The sequence below is a fragment of the Lactuca saligna genome, chromosome 6 (assembly GCF_052625555.1).
Source record: "Lactuca saligna cultivar CGN05327 chromosome 6, ASM5262555v1, whole genome shotgun sequence".
Classification (NCBI taxonomy): Eukaryota; Viridiplantae; Streptophyta; class Magnoliopsida; order Asterales; family Asteraceae; genus Lactuca; species Lactuca saligna.
The window spans coordinates 3,863,054-3,882,336 of NC_136422.1; the positions used below are offsets into that span (position 1 = coordinate 3,863,054).

At 32.8% G+C, this 19,283-nt stretch overlaps 1 protein-coding gene across 1 annotated transcript; it reads left to right on the forward strand.

The window, feature by feature from the left end:
- Positions 1-12,058: 12,058 nt before the first annotated feature.
- TPPG (Haloacid dehalogenase-like hydrolase (HAD) superfamily protein) lies at positions 12,059-17,622 on the forward strand. The gene is made up of 12 exons (XM_078960006.1): positions 12,059-12,197; positions 13,761-14,288; positions 15,110-15,250; positions 15,342-15,413; positions 15,978-16,103; positions 16,169-16,225; positions 16,315-16,416; positions 16,499-16,576; positions 16,726-16,795; positions 16,885-16,955; positions 17,125-17,217; positions 17,294-17,622. Exons 2-12 carry the CDS (start codon positions 14,001-14,003, stop codon positions 17,339-17,341), a joined length of 1,146 nt encoding a protein of 381 aa, XP_078816132.1. The 5' UTR covers positions 12,059-12,197; positions 13,761-14,000; the 3' UTR covers positions 17,342-17,622.
- The last annotated feature ends 1,661 nt before the right edge of the window (positions 17,623-19,283 follow it).

The following is a 19,283-nucleotide window of genomic DNA, read 5'->3' on the forward strand; positions in this document are numbered from 1 at the left end:
AGATAGTATTAGAAACGTATAATAGATAAATGTAATTAACATTTGATGACTAAATAAAGGAGTTTTATTTATGAGTAAAGTTACTGTCACATGTTAGTTGTTTAACTATTGTTTCACTTTGCATGTTTTGACTTCCAGAATAATTGAGTTTATTAGGAATAATCGAATTATTCAAATGGTCCACAATCGTTCATATGTTGGGAGTAGATATGAATGAAGATTGTCATGAATTGGTGTGTAGAATGTCTAAATGGTGTTAGACATAGCAAGGGTTGCTGCAACGTTCATGAGTGCTTATGAACTGGTTTTGAGCATTGGAATAAACCCGCGCTTGCTGGAATCACTTTATGGAATACGATATAAAAGGTGATCGCAAGACGATAATATCATATGGTCTTAAAACCTAGATATATGGTTTATTATTTGTTAATTGATTGTGCATTGATAATGCGAAAACGCATCAGTAACTTGATGTTATAAAACGCATTGTTGTGTATAGTTGGTTAATGAATAAGTAATGCATATAAGTCGAAGTTTATCTGTAAATTTTATCCTAAGAGGATAGAAGAGATATCTTGGCCACTCGATGATTTGATTTGACTTATGTGCCGGGCCCGGTCAGAACTGAATTGATGTGTTCGATTAAGTTCTATGTCAAATAAATCGGAGATCGAGAAATCTAAATGCTAGACTAACCATTCCATAGGATTGTCAGCATGATATCTAACAGAGGACTGTACGATCCCTTATCTAAAGGACAAGATTGATTAGATCAGAGTTGACAGCGTCTTTGAGAGCTACGATTGCAAACCGTATTGTACTTGTATAGTTACTAGACTTATCTAAGTGGGAGACTGTTGGAATAGTGTCTAAGGCTATAACTATATTCGGTTGTGCATGGTCCTTTTGGGTTGCCTTCACCATAGCAACTTGAAGGATGATTTATTAAGAGAGAGTAAATATTATAAGGAATAATATTTGGCTATTTGATTAATATAAGTCATAAATTAATTGGTATTAATTTGGTGACTTAAAGAGATTAATTAAATAAGAGGGTATAAACTGTCAATTGTTTGATAGTTACACTTTAGACTGTAAATCCATTAGGATATACCTTGGACGGATTCTAAGAGCTTTACGATAGCTCAAATCGTCCATAGGGTTATCTATGGAATGGATTTGGATAGCCTTAAGAGAAGATTATCCAATTAGGGTTTAGGGTGAAACCCTTAAGGAGTCTACAAGTATAAATAGACCCTATGGGTGAGGGAATTCGACACACAACCTTAAGCAAGGAACCTCTGGCCGAATTCCTCCCCTCTCCTCTCTCCTAAATCATCTTGCTTGCTATTGGTGTTTGTAAGCCATTAGAGGAGTGACAATTGTGACTCTAGAAGCTCCAAGACAAACAAGATCAACAAGGAATTCAAAGGTATGATTCTAGATCTGTTTCAATATTGTTGTTTAACCTAATTAGCCATTAGAAGTCTTGGATTCAAAAGCATGTTTATTAGAAAGCCTAGATCCAAGCATTAGGGTTTTGCATGCGCACATAGGAAAGTTCTTATGGCTAAAACCCATCAGTGGTATCAGAGCCTAGCTTGGTTTTCTTTAAATTGTTGCTTGATTAACTGAAACAAACCTGCAAAATTCGATTTTTTGGGTTTTGAGTCACTGACTCGTCGAGTTCCAAGGTGGACTCGTCGAGTAGGCCTGACTCGGCGAGTCCCCTTGTGACTCGGCGAGTCCAGGCGTAAGGAATGGCCAGATTCGGGATTTTTTTCATAATTATCTTATGGAAAGTTACCTTAATCATATTAGATCAATATAAATCCGATTTTTTGATAAATATGACTATTATCTTGATCTAATTAAAGATATTTATCATCTAATAAAATATTTAATTTCCTTATATGATGATGATTAATTATTTTGGTAATTATCTTCAAAGAAATCAAGATAAATCAAATAAAGATAATTAGAATATTAATTGTTAATTGGAATTATTTGTTATTTGACCCTCTATGTTTTTAAGTGTTTAAAACCTACCCTAAAGTTTTGAAATTTATATTTGTGATTAAAAGTTTTAATTTAGACAACTTAAATTTCAAACCCTAGATTTTGAAAAGTTTAAAATGCAACCCTATACTTATATGATATTACTAGAATAATATATATATATATATATATATATATATATATATATGTATAACTAAATGCTAGTCTTACCGCTAGTAGGCCTCATTCACGAAGCCGATCTATAAGGTGGGTATAAGGTTGCGGCCTATAAAATGGCGCTTAATGGGTGTACACTCACACCCACCGCTTGCTTGATTGGTGGAGGGTCGTTAGCCGAATGGGTAGGATAGGGCAACCTCATCCTCTCATTAAAAGTATAATAAGAAATACGAAGTAACTAAATTTTTTTTAAAATTTCCCAATCTTAGTTACTTTAGGAAAAGTGAATTGATGCAATCCCATGAAATTACACTTTGCACCTTGCTAAGATGTTAGTGGAGTGTGTGTGGTTTACCGGCACACTAATTGGTTCTAAGCGAAGGTGGCAAAGGGTGATTCATTGTTCATCATAGTTCGATGGAGCGTGTGTGGTTTACCGGCACATCGAATAGGTGATCGTTACAATGAAGGCACCATGTGAATTTGCATGGTAATTCACACCCGCTTTGTGATCCTCGGCATCCCAGTCACAAACAAGACGGGCATATCGAGATTTAAACATGCCATTGAATAGTTCAATGAATCTCATCCGAATCTAGGAATTCTCAAAAACACTTAGGACTAATAGTTTAAGTTTTGTAATGGAGAATTAGTGAATCGTCATTCACTTACCTTCAATTTATTTGCATATTGGATTACGGCATCCCTTTTCTAGTATGTAAATGTTATTGTTGGATCCTAGCCCTAATTTTTCTTATTGGGTGATAATTAGGGATTCTTGTTCTAATCTATCTTTGTCCTTTCTATAGATGTCAAACGCAAACAACGCTGCTGCTAGTTCTTTCACGTTGATGAGCCTTTGCCAAAAGGTCACCTTCGATGGAACGAACTTTAGCGAATGGTTAAGATACATTCGCACCATTGCTTGCTATGAGGATAAAGAGTATGTCCTCGATGAGAAGCTCGAGAAAATCAACCCCGAAGCTGCTACTCCCGAAGAAATCACCGCCTTTGAAACTCATGAGCGAGATGCAACGAAGGTACATTGCATCATGATCGCCACCATGAACTCCGAATTCCAAAAGTCCTACGAGGACATGTATCCATACGAGATGCATCAAGACTTGTTGGAGAGGTACCACCAAAACGCGAGACAAGAGCGTTACGAGATTTTCACAAACATGATTTCCGCTAAGATGGGTCATGGAGAATCTCTTACCGTGCACTTGCAAAAGATGCAAAGGTATGTTGACCGCCTTCGCAAGTTAAATGTTGACTTCGGCGAAGAGTTGGCGATCGACATGGTGCTTCACTCTTTGCCTCCGATGTACAATCAATTTAGGATGACCTACCACATGAACAAAGAGGAGGCCACCCTAAGTAAACTCCAAGGTCTCTTGAGGGTTGCTGAGAGCAATTTCAAGGACAAGTCTGTTGCACCAACTCCCAATCCATCCGCTGCTCCTGTCTTGGCTATTGGTCAAGGGAAGGGAAAGAAGAGGAAAGCTTCATCGAATAACTATCGCAAGGTGAAAGCCCGAGATGGTTCCTCTTCTAGTGGGACCAAAGTTGATCCCTCTAAGCCCTGCTCTAACCCGAAGGAGGCAGAGTGCCACCACTGTAACAAGATAGGACATTGGAAGAGAAGCTGCCTGGATTACCTGCAAGCCATCAAGGAAGGAAAGATCAAGCCATATTTCGCAGGTATATATGCAATCAAATCTAACGATTCTAATCATGCTATTTCTTGGGTTCTTGACACCGGTTGTGGTTATCACATTTGTTCTAATGTGCAGGGACTAAGAAGAAGTAGGGATGTGGAGCAAGGAAGGATCAATCTAATCATGGGGAACAGAAGATCGTCGCCTGTGACCAAGATTGGAGTGTATTCTTTAGTGCTTAAGAATAGTTTAGTTTTGGATTTGAATAATTGTTGCTATTCGCCAGAAATGGCTAGAAACATCATTTCATTTCATGGTTTATATAGATAAGGATTTAGATTTTCTTTTAATAATGAGAATGGTTCTATTTTGGCTTATCTAAATGGTGTCTTTTACTTTGAAGCTATACCATGTAATGGAATATATGAAACTGTTATGATTGTTGATAACTTAGGAAATGATGTTTTGAATATTGATTCTTCCACTAGTATGGATAAGGCATCCTTGTGGCATTGTCGTCTTGGACATGTCAACAAGAAACGCATAGCCCAACTCCAAAAGGATGGAGTGTTGGAGTCATTCGACCTTAGGGAAGATGACACATGCGAGTCTTGTTTACTTGGAAAGATGACTAAGTCACCCTTCACGAGTACTTGTGAAAGGGGTGAGGGGCTATTGGACCTAATACATACCGATGTATGTGGACCCTTTAGATCAACCACGAAGGATGGGAACCGCTTCTATGTGACTTTTACCGATGATTATAGTAGATATGGGTATATCTATTTAATCAAGCAAAAGTCAGAAACCTTTGAAAAGTTCAAAGAGTTCAAGAATTAAGTGGAGAATCAATTGGGCAGGAAAATCAAGATGCTTCGATCCGATCGAGGAGGAGAGTACCTAAGTCTTGAATTCCACGATTATCTCAAGGAGTGTGGAATAGTTTCGCAATTGACGCCTCCTAGGACACCGCAGTTGAATGGTGTGGCAGAAAGGCGTAATCGAACCTTATTGGATATGGTTCGCTCTATGATGAGTCGTGCTTCACTACCTATCTTCTTTTGGGGGTATGCCTTAGAGACTGCCGCCCATATCCTTAACCGAGTCCCTACTAAGAAGGTTGCCAAAACACCTCACGAGATGTGGACGGGGAAAGCTCCCTCGTTGGCACATATCAAGGTTTGGGGTTGCGAGGCTTTCGTAAGACGAGATACTCACGACAAGCTTGAACCTCGAAGTGAGCGATGTATTTTCATCGGCTACCCGCAAACTTCCTTTGGATATCTCTTCTATAGACCGAAAGATAATGTTATCTTTGTTGCGAGGAGAGGAGTTTTCCGAGAGCGAGAACTCATAAGCCAAGGAGACAGTGGGAGGCAAATCGAACTTGAAGAGATTCAAGAATCGATAGATGAAGGAACCTCTACCGCTGGCATTCAACCCGAGGAGGAAACTCCGGTTGAACCGATTGACGAATCCTTACCTCTTAGACGTTCCGATAGAGTTAGAGTTCAACCCCAGTTTTATGGTTTTCATATTACCACCGAAGGGGACACGTATATTAGTGATGGTACACTAGTAAATCTTGATGAACCTAATAGCTATAAGGACGCCATGGCAGGCCCAGAGTCTGCGAAACGGAAAGAGGCGATGGATAGCGAGATCCAATCCATGTACGATAACCAAGTTTGGAATTTGGTTGATTACGTGCCCGAACGTAAGACCGTAGGGTGCAAGTGGATCTTCAAGAAGAAGACCGAAGTGGATGGGAACGTACACACATATAAAGCGCGATTGGTTGCGAAGGGCTTTACTCAAACTCCCGGAGTTGACTATGATGAGACCTTCTCACCAGTTGCGAAGATTAAATCTATTAGAGTGATGCTAGCAATTGCCGCATTTCATGATTATGAGATTTGGCAAATGGATGTCAAGACCGCTTTCCTTAACGGAAAGTTGGCTGAGGATGTTTACATGGCTCATCCAGAGGGGTTTGTGGATCCGAAGCATCCGAATAGAGTGTGTAAGCTTGAGAAGTCCATTTATGGACTTAAGCAAGCGTCTCGCAGATGGAATCTTTGCTTCGATGAGAAAGTCAAAGAGTTTGGATTTGTACGAAGCGAAGACGAATCTTGTGTATATGTCAAAGCCAGTGGGAGTATAGTAAGCTTCCTCGTTCTATATGTCGATGACATATTACTCATAGGAAACGACATCCCGACTCTTCAGGAGGTTAAGTCCTGGCTCGGGAAGTGCTTCGCTATAAAGGACCTCGGAGAGGCTTCTTACATTTTGGGAATAAGGATAGTAAGAGAAAGAAGTAAGAGACTAATTGGACTTAGTCAGAATACTTACTTGGAGAAGGTACTAAAACGTTTTAGTATGGAAAACTCAAAGAAGGGAGAACTACCGATACAAGGAAATGCCAAGTTGAGTAAGACTCAAAGTCCGAGTACCGAAGCTGAGATAGCAGAAATGAGCCGAGTACCATACGCTTCCGCAGTTGGCTCAATCATGTACGCTATGACTTGTACTCGCCCTGATGTAGCCTTCGCTTTGAGCATGGTTAGCAGATATCAAGGGAACCCTGGCAAAGCACATTGGATTGCGGTGAAGAACATCCTTAAGTACCTTCGGAGGACGAAAGAATGGTTCTTAGTCCTTGGAGGGAGTGATGACTTGAAGGTGCGAGGGTATAGTGACGCCAGCTTTCAGACCGACAGGGACAACTACCGTTCGCAGTCGGGCTGGGTCTTTACCCTAAATGGAGGAGCAGTGACATGGAAAAGTTCCAAGCAGGAAACCGTAGCTGATTCAACGTGCGAATCAGAGTACATCGCAGCGAGCGAAGCGTCGAAGGAGGCAATATGGCTGAAGAACTTCATCGGTGATCTTGGAGTTGTGCCGGCCATAAAGGAGCCCATGGAGATTTTCTGTGATAACGAAGGTGCGGTTGCCTTGACCAAGGAACCGAGGGATCATGGTAGATCTCGACATATCGACAGAAAATATCACTTCATTAGACATCGTGTAGAAGAAGGACAACTCGTAGTGAAGAGGATATCATCAGAAGATAACCCAGCAGATCCTCTTACGAAGGGACTGAGTAGGGTTAAGCACTTGCAACATGCTAGGAGTATTGGGCTGAAGGATGATATTAGTATAAATTAGATAGTATTAGAAACGTATAATAGATAAATGTAATTAACATTTGATGACTAAATAAAGGAGTTTTATTTATGAGTAAAGTTACTGTCACATGTTAGTTGTTTAACTATTGTTTCACTTTGCATGTTTTGACTTCCAGAATAATTGAGTTTATTAGGAATAATCGAATTATTCAAATGGTCCACAATCGTTCATATGTTGGGAGTAGATATGAATGAAGATTGTCATGAATTGGTGTGTAGAATGTCTAAATGGTGTTAGACATAGCAAGGGTTGCTGCAACGTTCATGAGTGCTTATGAACTGGTTTTGAGCATTGGAATAAACCCGCGCTTGCTGGAATCACTTTATGGAATACGATATAAAAGGTGATCGCAAGACGATAATATCATATGGTCTTAAAACCTAGATATATGGTTTATTATTTGTTAATTGATTGTGCATTGATAATGCGAAAACGCATCAGTAACTTGATGTTATAAAACGCATTGTTGTGTATAGTTGGTTAATGAATAAGTAAATGCATATAAGTCGAAGTTTATCTGTAAATTTTATCCTAAGAGGATAGAAGAGATATCTTGGCGACTCGATGATTTGATTTGACTTATGTGCCGGGCCCGGTCAGAACTGAATTGATGTGTTCGATTAAGTTCTATGTCAAATAAATCGGAGATCGAGAAATCTAAATGCTAGACTAACCATTCCATAGGATTGTCAGCATGATATCTAATAGAGGACTGTACGATCCCTTATCTAAAGGACAAGATTGATTAGATCATAGTTGACAGCGTCTTTGAGAGCTACGATTGCAAACCGTATTGTACTTGTATAGTTACTAGACTTATCTAAGTGGGAGACTGTTGGAATAGTGTCTAAGGCTATAACTATATTCGGTTGTGCATGGTCCTTTTGGGTTGCCTTCACCATAGCAACTTGAAGGATGATTTATTAAGAGAGAGTAAATATTATAAGGAATAATATTTGGCTATTTGATTAATATAAGTCATAAATTAATTGGTATTAATTTGGTGACTTAAAGAGATTAATTAAATAAGAGGGTATAAACTGTCAATTGTTTGATAGTTACACTTTAGACTGTAAATCCATTAGGATATACCTTGGACGGATTCTAAGAGCTTTAGGATAGCTCAAATCGTCCATAGGGTTATCTATGGAATGGATTTGGATAGCCTTAAGAGAAGATTATCCAATTAGTGTTTAGGGTGAAACCCTTAAGGAGTCTACAAGTATAAATAGACCCTATGGGTGAGGGAATTCGACACACAACCTTAAGCAAGGAACCTCTGGCCAAAGTCCTCCCCTCTCCTCTCTCCTAAATCATCTTGCTTGCTATTGGTGTTTGTAAGCCATTAGAGGAGTGACAATTGTGACTCTAGAAGCTCCAAGACAAACAAGATCAACAAGGAATTCAAAGGTATGATTCTAGATCTGTTTCAATATTGTTGTTTAACCTAATTAGCCATTAGAAGTCTTGGATTCAAAAGCATGTTTATTAGAAAGCCTAGATCCAAGCATTAGGGTTTTGCATGCGCACATAGGAAAGTTCTTATGGCTAAAACCCATCAGTAATTGAGATAATAAATATTATTTATGACATTTAATTGTTCTATAGCATTTGTGACCTTCAATGATTTTAATACTAATAAGTTTTCTACTCACGAGTTACATTTATTTTTTAGATGGAGTAACTAAAGAGCAAAACAATAGTTTTACATGAGCCGATTGAACTGGTTCAGTTCTTTTAAGGTACATGAGCCAACCCGACCCGACCCCAAAAATGTTGTTGATTTTTTTATTGGCCTCACTTAATTTAGGAACCACGTAATTTTTTGTTCTAAATTCGCCACTATTTTTACACATATATTTTAAATATATAAATAATAAACAATATTCATAGTCATATTCAGCTATTAGTCAAGTTGAAAGCTAATTTATTTTGAATAAAAAGCAAATGTTGACATAGCCTACAAAATTTTATTAATCTTATTTTTAAAATATAAGCATGTAGTTATGTTTATAAATTAGGGAGAATTTCATATATGCTCTTCTTAAACCTTAAAATATCATATTTGCCCAGCTTAATTTCTTAATATCATATTTACCCTTCATAAACCTTCAAAATATCATATTTGCCCAAATCATTTTTTATAATGTTTTTAATATTTTATAATCATTTTTTATAACTTAAAATTACTATAATAATTAAAAATTTTAACGATATTATCCTTACATCTATGATAATGGAATGTGAACTTCTAAATTGTTGGAATGTCGTCATCTTGACAAACAAAAATATTCATCTTCAAACCTCTCTATGGAATGTATATTTTGATTATTTAGTTTTTTTTTTTTTTTTTTTTTTTTTTTTTTTTTTTTTGATTATGTTGTAGATGAAGGATATTTTAGATATTACCATTGATATTTTGATGTTTAAAAAGTACATATACGGTATTTTGATATTTAAGAAGGGCATATATGATATTATGATATTTAAAAATGATATATATGATATTTTGAAATTTTATGAATGGTAAATATGATATTTAGAAATTTTATGAAGGGTAAATATGATATTTAGAAATTTTATGAAGGGTAAATATGATATTTTGATGTTTAAGAATGACATATATGAAATTCTCCTATTTATTAAATATCAAACGGTCTACCAACATCAAGTTGATTTAATGGTGATCACAAACTTTTCAAAATAAAATAATTCCCAACCTACTTAGGTTCTAAACTCATTAGTTTCAACCTTAAGATGATTTTATACAAAATCTTAAATTATTTTAACAAGCACAGAATATAAAAAATCCATGTGCCCACCAATAATGTTATTGGCATCTTGTTATCAATAATAAGATACAAGCTATTCACATTACAATTACGCGTTGCAAAAGATGTAGCATATTGCATTAACACTTAACTATATATTGTTTTCATAAAGACATGCTTTATTTTTTATAATCCACAATAACAACTAACCAATATCTTTTTTTTTACTGACTTACACATATTAATCCACTGGACAAGTTGCAAGTAAAAAATTGTTAACTTACAAAGTATACGGACATAACCTTTTATGACAACACTTCGGGTCACGACCACCATACCACCATCATTTTTGTGAAGGACCCATGAAAAAGAATCCAAGAACATCAACTTTCTCCACTACTTTACTAGCATCCATCTAGGTTCATAAAGTAGTAACACCCATCACTCATTTTGCCCTATCAAAGTACAAATTCTTGAGCATATGTCAATGTTATTATGGGTTTGCAAGAGTTTAGAACAAAAAAAAAATGCTTTCACCATCTATCTAGGTACATTATCTAGGATAAAAACTTTTAGTGTTAGAGTGGTTAAGGAAGCCACAACAGTTTCGAATTCTTGTGGTAGCACAAGAGGTAGAATTTTGTTACCGACAGCACCTAAGGCATCATGTAGCCCATCTTTCACCACTCGGTCCATTCCGTCCATCCCAATAAAGCAATAAAAAAAGTACACGAAAAATAATTTTATTTAACTATAAAAGAATAATAATGTAGCTTTAATATGGTTTTATTATTTACTTGTAGGATGTTATATAGTTTGTATTTTTATTAGTCTTATTATACATTTAAGTTTATGTACAAACGTTCTCTTAAAATATTTAACTAGTTGTGAGACTCGTATATTATACGGGTTGATTAAAACAAAATATTAAATAAAAACGATTAAATAAAAAGTTTATTTGAATTTGAAATACGAAATAAGTGAAAATTATGAGAAATAAAAAAACATGCGAGAAATAAATAAATTTAAATTATATGTTTAGTCATACCCGTGTACTAAATATTAATTATAACAAAATGTTAAATACAAAAGTTTAAACTGTAAGTTTATTTGAAATTAAAATTTAAAATTAATAGTCATTATAGTAAGTTTAATTTGTGGAAACTAAATTAACGATATATTAGGAAATAAAAAATAAAGTAAAAAATAAAAAACATGCGGGAAATAAATAAATTAAAATGATATGTTTAGTTGTCATACCCGTGTACTAAACATGTTAATTATAACAAAATGTTAAATACAAATGTTTAAAATATAAATTTATTTGAAATAGAAATTTAAATTTAAAATTTAAATTTGAAATTAATAGTTATTATAGTATGTTTAATTTATGAAAACTAAACTAATGATATATTAGAAAATAAAAAATAAAGTAAATGACAAGTAAAAATAAAATATATTTCAAAATTATGACAAATTGACATGTGGTCAATTGAATAAAAAAACACGCGAAATCATTCTAATTTATTAGGTAGATATGTTTGTTCAAAGTTGTATAATTTTACTTCAATGATAACTTATTAATATAATTTATAAAAATATAAATTCTTTTGGTTATTCCACAAAATACTTCACTAATAAAAAGTCTGTCATTTTCTTGAAAATAAAATACTTAAAAATAGCAAGCAAGGTTTGATATTAAAAATATTATTTTTGGAAAAAATTTAAATACAATCTCCAATGCATAAAGTATTCATGTATAATCTATAATTTTAGTTTTGTTTACTCCTTAACTATTATATTTTAATTTAAAAATGTCTGAGAAAAAATTAGACTAAATTTAATAATAAATACAATACAATATAATAATATTTTCTTAAAGGATACTGCTTTTTATTTTTGTCATAAGACACACAATGTTGAGGTGTCATTGCGAAAAGGATTTCTTTTTCTTTCTTTAAATATAATGAATGTTTCACATTTTATAGGTAAAATTTTGTCCTTAACCATATTTATCTTGAAGTGAAAATTAGCTATAAACGACAACCAAATCAATTAATTGTTTAGAATAAGATGCTGGAAATTTGGTGGATATTACAAGTAAATTACCCATGAATATTTATGAGAAAACATTATTTAATTATTTATCTTAAATGAATATATATAAAAATTAGTAATAACCGAAATGAAGGAGGGGAGGTTGTTTGCCTTGTTTGGCACGTCTTTTTTTTGGGCCTATCAAACTCTATAAATACCCTCCTCCATTCCCTCTTTTCTCTCCTTCTTTTTCTCCACACACCTACAATTTCTACCAATTCCTTCATTCGTCCCTTCTTTCTCCCTACAAGATCATTTATTTTGCCTCTTCAATCGCAGAATTTCGTCTCTCAATCAGGTATATATATACTCCTTAATTCTACCTTTTACGCTGTGCATTGTTGTCGCAATTTCATCTCGATTTGTGTTTTAATGGCTATGAGGCTGTAGAAATTCCGATTGAGATCTGATTTTTTTTCTTCTCTTGTTTTCGATGTTTGTGTTTGCTTTATGGTGATTTTGACAGCATAATTGAACTTCAAATTTCTCTGTGTCGTTTTATGAGGAAGTACTGTTTGTCGGTTGCAGAATTGAAAGTTATTGAAAGATATTGAAAGCTTGTGCGTGTCTTAATCAGAAATTTCTGTTAATTTTTGTTGTTTTATAACGTATAAAACTGATAGAGATTAAGGATTCAATGTGATTGCCTAAAGTGTTTGAATGATTTCATGCTCCGGGTATCTGTCGCTATACAACCTTTGAAATTTTAGCCCCAAATTTACACCAAAAGCATGGAAATAATAGTCTATTGGCAAAATATTATGAACAGGTCTTACGATTTCTGTTATAATATGAAAAATTCTTGATGTTTTGGGAACAATATTATTTTTTCTATATAAGTGTATAACTGCACATCGCTATTGAATTTCCAAAAGTATCGATTAGCTTTATATAATTGCATGTTTGATTTTTTATAGAGCTATTCATGTTTTTCATGTTTATTTCATAGCTCTAATAACTTGGTGTGGTGGGTTTTGAATAAACAGTTAGCCAATAAATTCATCTTTCTTGTTCCATAGGTATAGTATTATGGGTGTCGCTTTATCGCTATATTGTTTATTAAGGAGTTCCATAAATTTATATTAATTGTGATCATGAATAGACAAGTAAATTTCATTTTAATGTTTTAAAACATATCAAGAGCACGAGGGTTGCGGGTTATGGTGGTTGTGAAGTCACATCAAGAGAAAGAACATGGTGATACCTGACTCATATTTTTAATTTTTTTTTCTAACAAAGTGACATCTTTATGGAGCTTATGTGAATATAATTAATATTAATTACCTTTCAACTCTTATTATGATAGTATAGTAGATCCATGAAGAAAATACATGTTTCCTACTTTGTAGGGTCCACATCGGGGGTCATGTGACAAGTGTGAAGACACTGTTCAACATTAAATTAAACAAATAATATTTTTAAAGCTTTTTGGCAATTACTTTGTGCTTCATCAACTAATGATCAGTATATGTTTAATTGAATAAATCTTACAAAAAGGCGATGGATATGGATCTTTTCACCCAACACAACATACTATTCTTTATATTATTAATGGAATCTTTTGATCAACATTTAAAGTACAAAACATGTCTTTGATCCATATCAATCTTTACATCTTCTATATGAATCTTCTCCTGTATATGGATATGGTGAATTATTATATACTGCTATTCTATTCACAAATCCACTCGATTAAGTTAACTGGTGCTTGGTGTAATCATTTAAAGAACATTTTTTTTTTACTTAAATCCACTTCCAACTTTTTAAGATGGTCATTATCTTTCATGCTTTTTTTTTACTTAAATCCACTTCCAACAATTGAATAACTTTTATTTATTTATTTTTTCTTTCACTTTTTCAGGAAAGAACTCCATTCAACTAAAGTTGGTGGCTTTTGAAGAGCAAACATAGTTATAAGTGTTTAATATAAACGCTTAGCTTCTGAAAATGATGCAATTTCAGAAAGCTTCTGTTTAATGGAAAGCATACCCACCACAAGTGACAAGAAAACTCTAAAAAGGTGGTTTTTCATCGATAAAACAGTTGGATAAACAGTGATCAAATTATTATTTTTTTGAATATAAAAAAAAAAAAAGAAAAAATGGATTTGAAGCCAAAAACTGCTCCAGTTCTTGCGGATCCTTCTCCTTTAAACAAATCAAGATTAGGGATGCCTTCAAGCATGCTGCCATGTTCACAATCTGGAGCTCCATTTTCCTCAACCATGTTAACAGCTCCAAGAAAAAAACCCGGGAAACTTGATGATGTGAGATCCAATGGGTGGCTTGATGCCATGCAATCTTCTTCTCCTCCTCGTAAGAAAATTGTCAAAGATTTTGGAGTTGAGGTTGCATCTGATGATAGTGATATTGTTTATAACTCCTGGATGGTAAATACTAAATACTTCATACTCATATAGTATGTTTTATGTCATATTCTCCAATTTACACATTTAGTCCTTAAACTTCTAATACAAACGAGTTTGCCACTAAACTTACGATGTCACATGGAATTTTTAATTAAAAGGAGTTGATTTGTCTCAACAGTTACAATTTTTGCTATAGAGGGGTTGTACAATATGCAAGAAAAGAAACATGTCATTCTTGTGTATGAATCAACTCATATTTTTAATTAATTTACATTTTTGGCCCCTAGTATAGATGATTTTCACAATTTTGGTCACAAAAGTTTTCTTTTGCTATTTGGTCCTTATTTGAAGTTCTTGTAATGTTTTTGGTCCTTGTTTCATGTAAATTACTATTTTTGATCCCTGAATATAGCTAGTTTTTGCAATTTAGACCCAAATATATTGTCGTTTTATGTGGAACAAGATGAAAAATGTTACAGAAACCCCAAATAATGACCAAATTAAAAAAAATAACTCAAAGGCCCAAAAATGTAATTTACTCTAATTTGTATTTTTTAATTAGAATAATGTATAATTTATATTTTATTGTAAATGAGAATTAATCAAAAAGTCCAATGGTGCAATAATGTGTAAATATTGGAGAGACTTTGTTAGTTCAATGTTATGACATAAACTCCACTATATATATATATATATATATATATATATATATATATATATATATATATATATATATATATATATATATATATATATATATATATATATATATATATATATATATATATAATTTGATTGTCATATAATGTTATATTTATGAATTTAATTTTTATTATTTGCAGCTTAAGTACCCATCAGCTCTCAACTCTTTTGATCATATTATAAATCGTGCAAAAGATAAGGAAATTGTTATATTCTTGGATTATGATGGGACACTCTCACCAATTGTAGATGATCCTGATCGTGCTTTTATGTCTGCTGATGTAAGTATTGCACACATGATTACATCTTTTTTTTTTATATATAAATCAAATCAAAGAAATATAACGAGAAAAAAAATCCTTTTCTTTCCAGATGCATTCTGCTGTAAAAGGCGTTGCAGAATATTTTCCCACAGCAATAATTAGTGGAAGAAGCCGTGATAAGGTACAGTTTTCGTCCATGTTTTTTTTCATTTGCAGAATACAAAACTATACTTTGAAAAATCAAGCGTAAATTACAAAATTTGTCCCTGTGGTATCCCTAAAAGTACAGTTTTCATCCATGTTTTTTTCCATTCGCATGGCAATCCAAAATTAAAACTTGCATGCACAGATTTGGTCGCTTGGATTAACTTCTGTCAAAAAAAAGGCCTCAAACTGCACATTTTGGGAATTCATAGGGACCAAATCTGAATGGAAGTTTCATTTTTTGACTCAAACTGCACTTTTTTGGATACCACAGGGACCAATTTCGCAATTTACTTTAAAAATATACTCAATTTCAACATTTTAGTTTGTGATGAGGGAAATTTGTTTCTGAAAAATATAATCTACTCAATTAGAGCATTGTACTTTTATTTTATTTATTTTTCTTACTATGACATTAGACTTTGAAAAATCGAATTATATATGGATGACATTGCTGTAATTGGTGGATAAAATGAAAGTAGGTTTGATATAATAAAGAAATAAAAAAAAAAAAGTACATTGTATGTATTGTTGTGTTCAGGTGTATGAGTTAGTAGGACTAGCAGAACTGTATTATGCGGGTAGCCATGGAATGGACATCATGTTTCCTGTTCAAGACACATCCTCTCTCCACCAAAATACTTACATTAGATCTACTGACAAACAGGTATTCTTCAATTTTCTCTTCCTCCTAAAATACCCTTCTCTTCTAAATTTTTATTAATCTTTCAGGGAAAGGAAGTGAACTTGTTCCAACCTGCTAGCGAGTTTATACCTATGATCGATGAGGTCAGGGATCAAAATTCAAATTTCAAATTTCAAATTTAAACAAACTTTCATTTTATATTAAAAAAAAAAAAAACAAAAACGTATGGCAGGTTTTTAAAACCCTTGTCGAGGTTACTAAGGATATTAAAGGTGCAAAAGTGGAAAATCACAAATTTTGTACCTCTGTACATTACCGTAACGTAGATGAGAAGGTGAGGGCATTTTTGGTATTTAAATGTACTTTTATTTTTATATGGAAGTTAATGACACTTTTTGTTTTTAAATTTTATTTAGAGTTGGCTTACAGTTGCACAGTGTGTTCATGATGTGTTAAAGGATTATCCTCGTTTGCGACTAACTCATGGACGGAAGGTAAAAAAATAGCAACCTATTTTCATTTATTTTTTCATTATAGCATCCTACTTTAATTTTTTATTTTCTAATAAGAAAATAAATAAATAAAAGTAGAATGCTATAGTTGGATAGATTTTCCAAATTTACAATGTCTTAATTCTCTACAGGTTTTAGAGGTCCGTCCTGTAATTGATTGGGACAAAGGAAGGGCTGTTGAGTTTCTTCTTGAAACACTGGGTATGTGTTAATTCGCTTCTTTTTTTGAGATTTTTCTTGTTAATTAAATTGTGGTTTTATAAAAAAAAAAAATTCATAAATATAAACAGGGCTAAGCAACAGTGACGATGTGCTTCCAATTTATATTGGGGATGATAGAACAGATGAAGATGCATTTAAGGTAAGTTGTTTATATTTTTTATAAACCAAATTTACAATTTTGATCAACAGTTAGTAACACTTTTGGTCCCTGACTGTTGCTCAACTTTCCAATTTTGGTCCCCCGAAAGCTGTCTTGCAATTTTGGTCAATTAAGACGTTGAACAATTTTTTTTTTTTTACCTTTTTAGGTTTTGAGAGAAGGAAACCGCGGATATGGAATTTTGGTGTCTTCCGCACCCAAAGAAAGCAAAGCCTTTTTATCTCTTAGAGACACTACAGAGGTTCGTCTATATTATATGTTATGTTGTGTGTTTTGTGTGTTAAGTTGATATGAATATAATATTTATGTATGTATAGGTGTCAGAGTTTCTGAAGAGCCTAGTGAAATGGAAGGAACAACAGTAAGAGTAAGAGTAAGAGTAAGAAGATGATTTGCAAAAAGCGGGTACAGATGTGTCATGTGTCGTGTGTGTTCAAAATTTAGTATTTGGTCAATAAATGGTAGCCTGTGGGAACCGTGGGCTTTGTTAGAAAAGAGTTTTTATTCCATTTTGTTTTGAGTGTGAATTTTTTTTGTTTCTTTTTTTAATTTTATTTTAAGTTTATAATGAGTCATGAAATCAATTTGAGATTGTATTATTTTTGTTTTCTTTTGATTGATTGGTTCATTTATTTTAGTTCCATTCTTTTTCGTGTAGTGATGTTGTTGATGATATAAGATTAATGTTTATATTTGCTCTTATGATAAAGAATTCTCTAAAGGAATATCAGTAACATTTGTTTGTTTTTTATGTATGAATATAACATTTGTCTATGTCCAAATTATTATTTTTTTAAATTTATATACTGAAATAGTGAGATTAAATCTACTTACGTTTTTGGAGTTAGGCCACCATTAACATTTTTGTATAAATCTTTTTTCTTTTGGACCATTAAATTTTTGGAGAAAAGAGTGAGCTTTTTGTAGTGGGCCTCGACATTTACAAAGTCAAAAGTGTTATGGATTGGACAAGCTGGACTTACTGTTATGGTGGTGTTACGAATAAACTTATAATAATGGACTAGTTTAAATTATAATTAATCATTCAAATACCAAAAATAAGAAGCTCATATCGTAAACTAATTACTTGTGAGAAAAAAAAACATAAATAGTGGTTGCCACAACCATATATCGTATTTTACTTTGTTTGATACCAGGGGAGGATAGTAAAGGGCCGAGGAGGGGCTGTCTGGTTTTTTAGTTAAAAGTGGTGTGTAGCCCACTATTTTAATACATACTATGCCTAAAAATGTAAAATTTGGGTTGTAGCACCCACACTTTTCATTTTTTTTTTTTTTATATATACTAGTTGTGAGACCCGTATATTATACGGGTTAATTAAAATAAAATATTAAGTACGAACGATTAAATAGAAATTTTATTTGAATTTGAAATTGAAATAAGTGAAAATTATGTGAAAAAAAACATGCAAAAAATAAATTAATTAAAATTATGTGTTTAGTGTAGTAACCGAGTTAATTATAACAAAATGTTAAACATAAAGGTTTAAACTGTAAATTTATTTGAAATTGAATTTAAAATTTAATATTTAAAATTTAAAATTAATAGTAATTATGGTAGGTTTAATTTATGGAAATTAAATTAATGATGGATTGAAAATGAAAATTGAAGCAATGACAAGTGGAAAATAAATATATATCTCAAAATTATAACAAAATTACATGTGGCTAATTTTATGAGAGAATGACATGTGGCAAAGTCATTTTCATTTATTAGGGTATATATATATATATATATATATATATATATATATATATATATATATATATATATATATATATATATATTATATTTTCAGTCCTTCCAAGTTAAATCTTGAAACTCCGCCAGTGGTTGATATGTTTGTATAAGGTTATATAACTTAGAAGATTTATCCTTGACTTATTCTTTGTATTTTTATGAACTTTTAGAATACATCAGTATACATTACAAAATCATTTAAGAGATAACATGCAATGAAATGGTGGTTGTTCAAAAATAAATTAGGTGATAACATATAATTGAAATCACAAGACTTATTAAAGCCATCAAGAATATTCATGAGGTGCATAAGAATTATCTCTAATACCCCTCTCCCCAACTTGAAGAGATGGTGGACCAACATGTAGCATGACTTGAAATTGTTTAAATAGTGGGCGCGAAAGATGTTAGGTGAAAATATATGCAGGTTTAAGTGACGTAGGTACAAAAAGGGTATATAGTCGTCCACAAGAAACCAACTTATGAACAAAATTATATTAAATATCAATATGCTTTGCATGTTAACGAGAAATGAGATTTTGACTT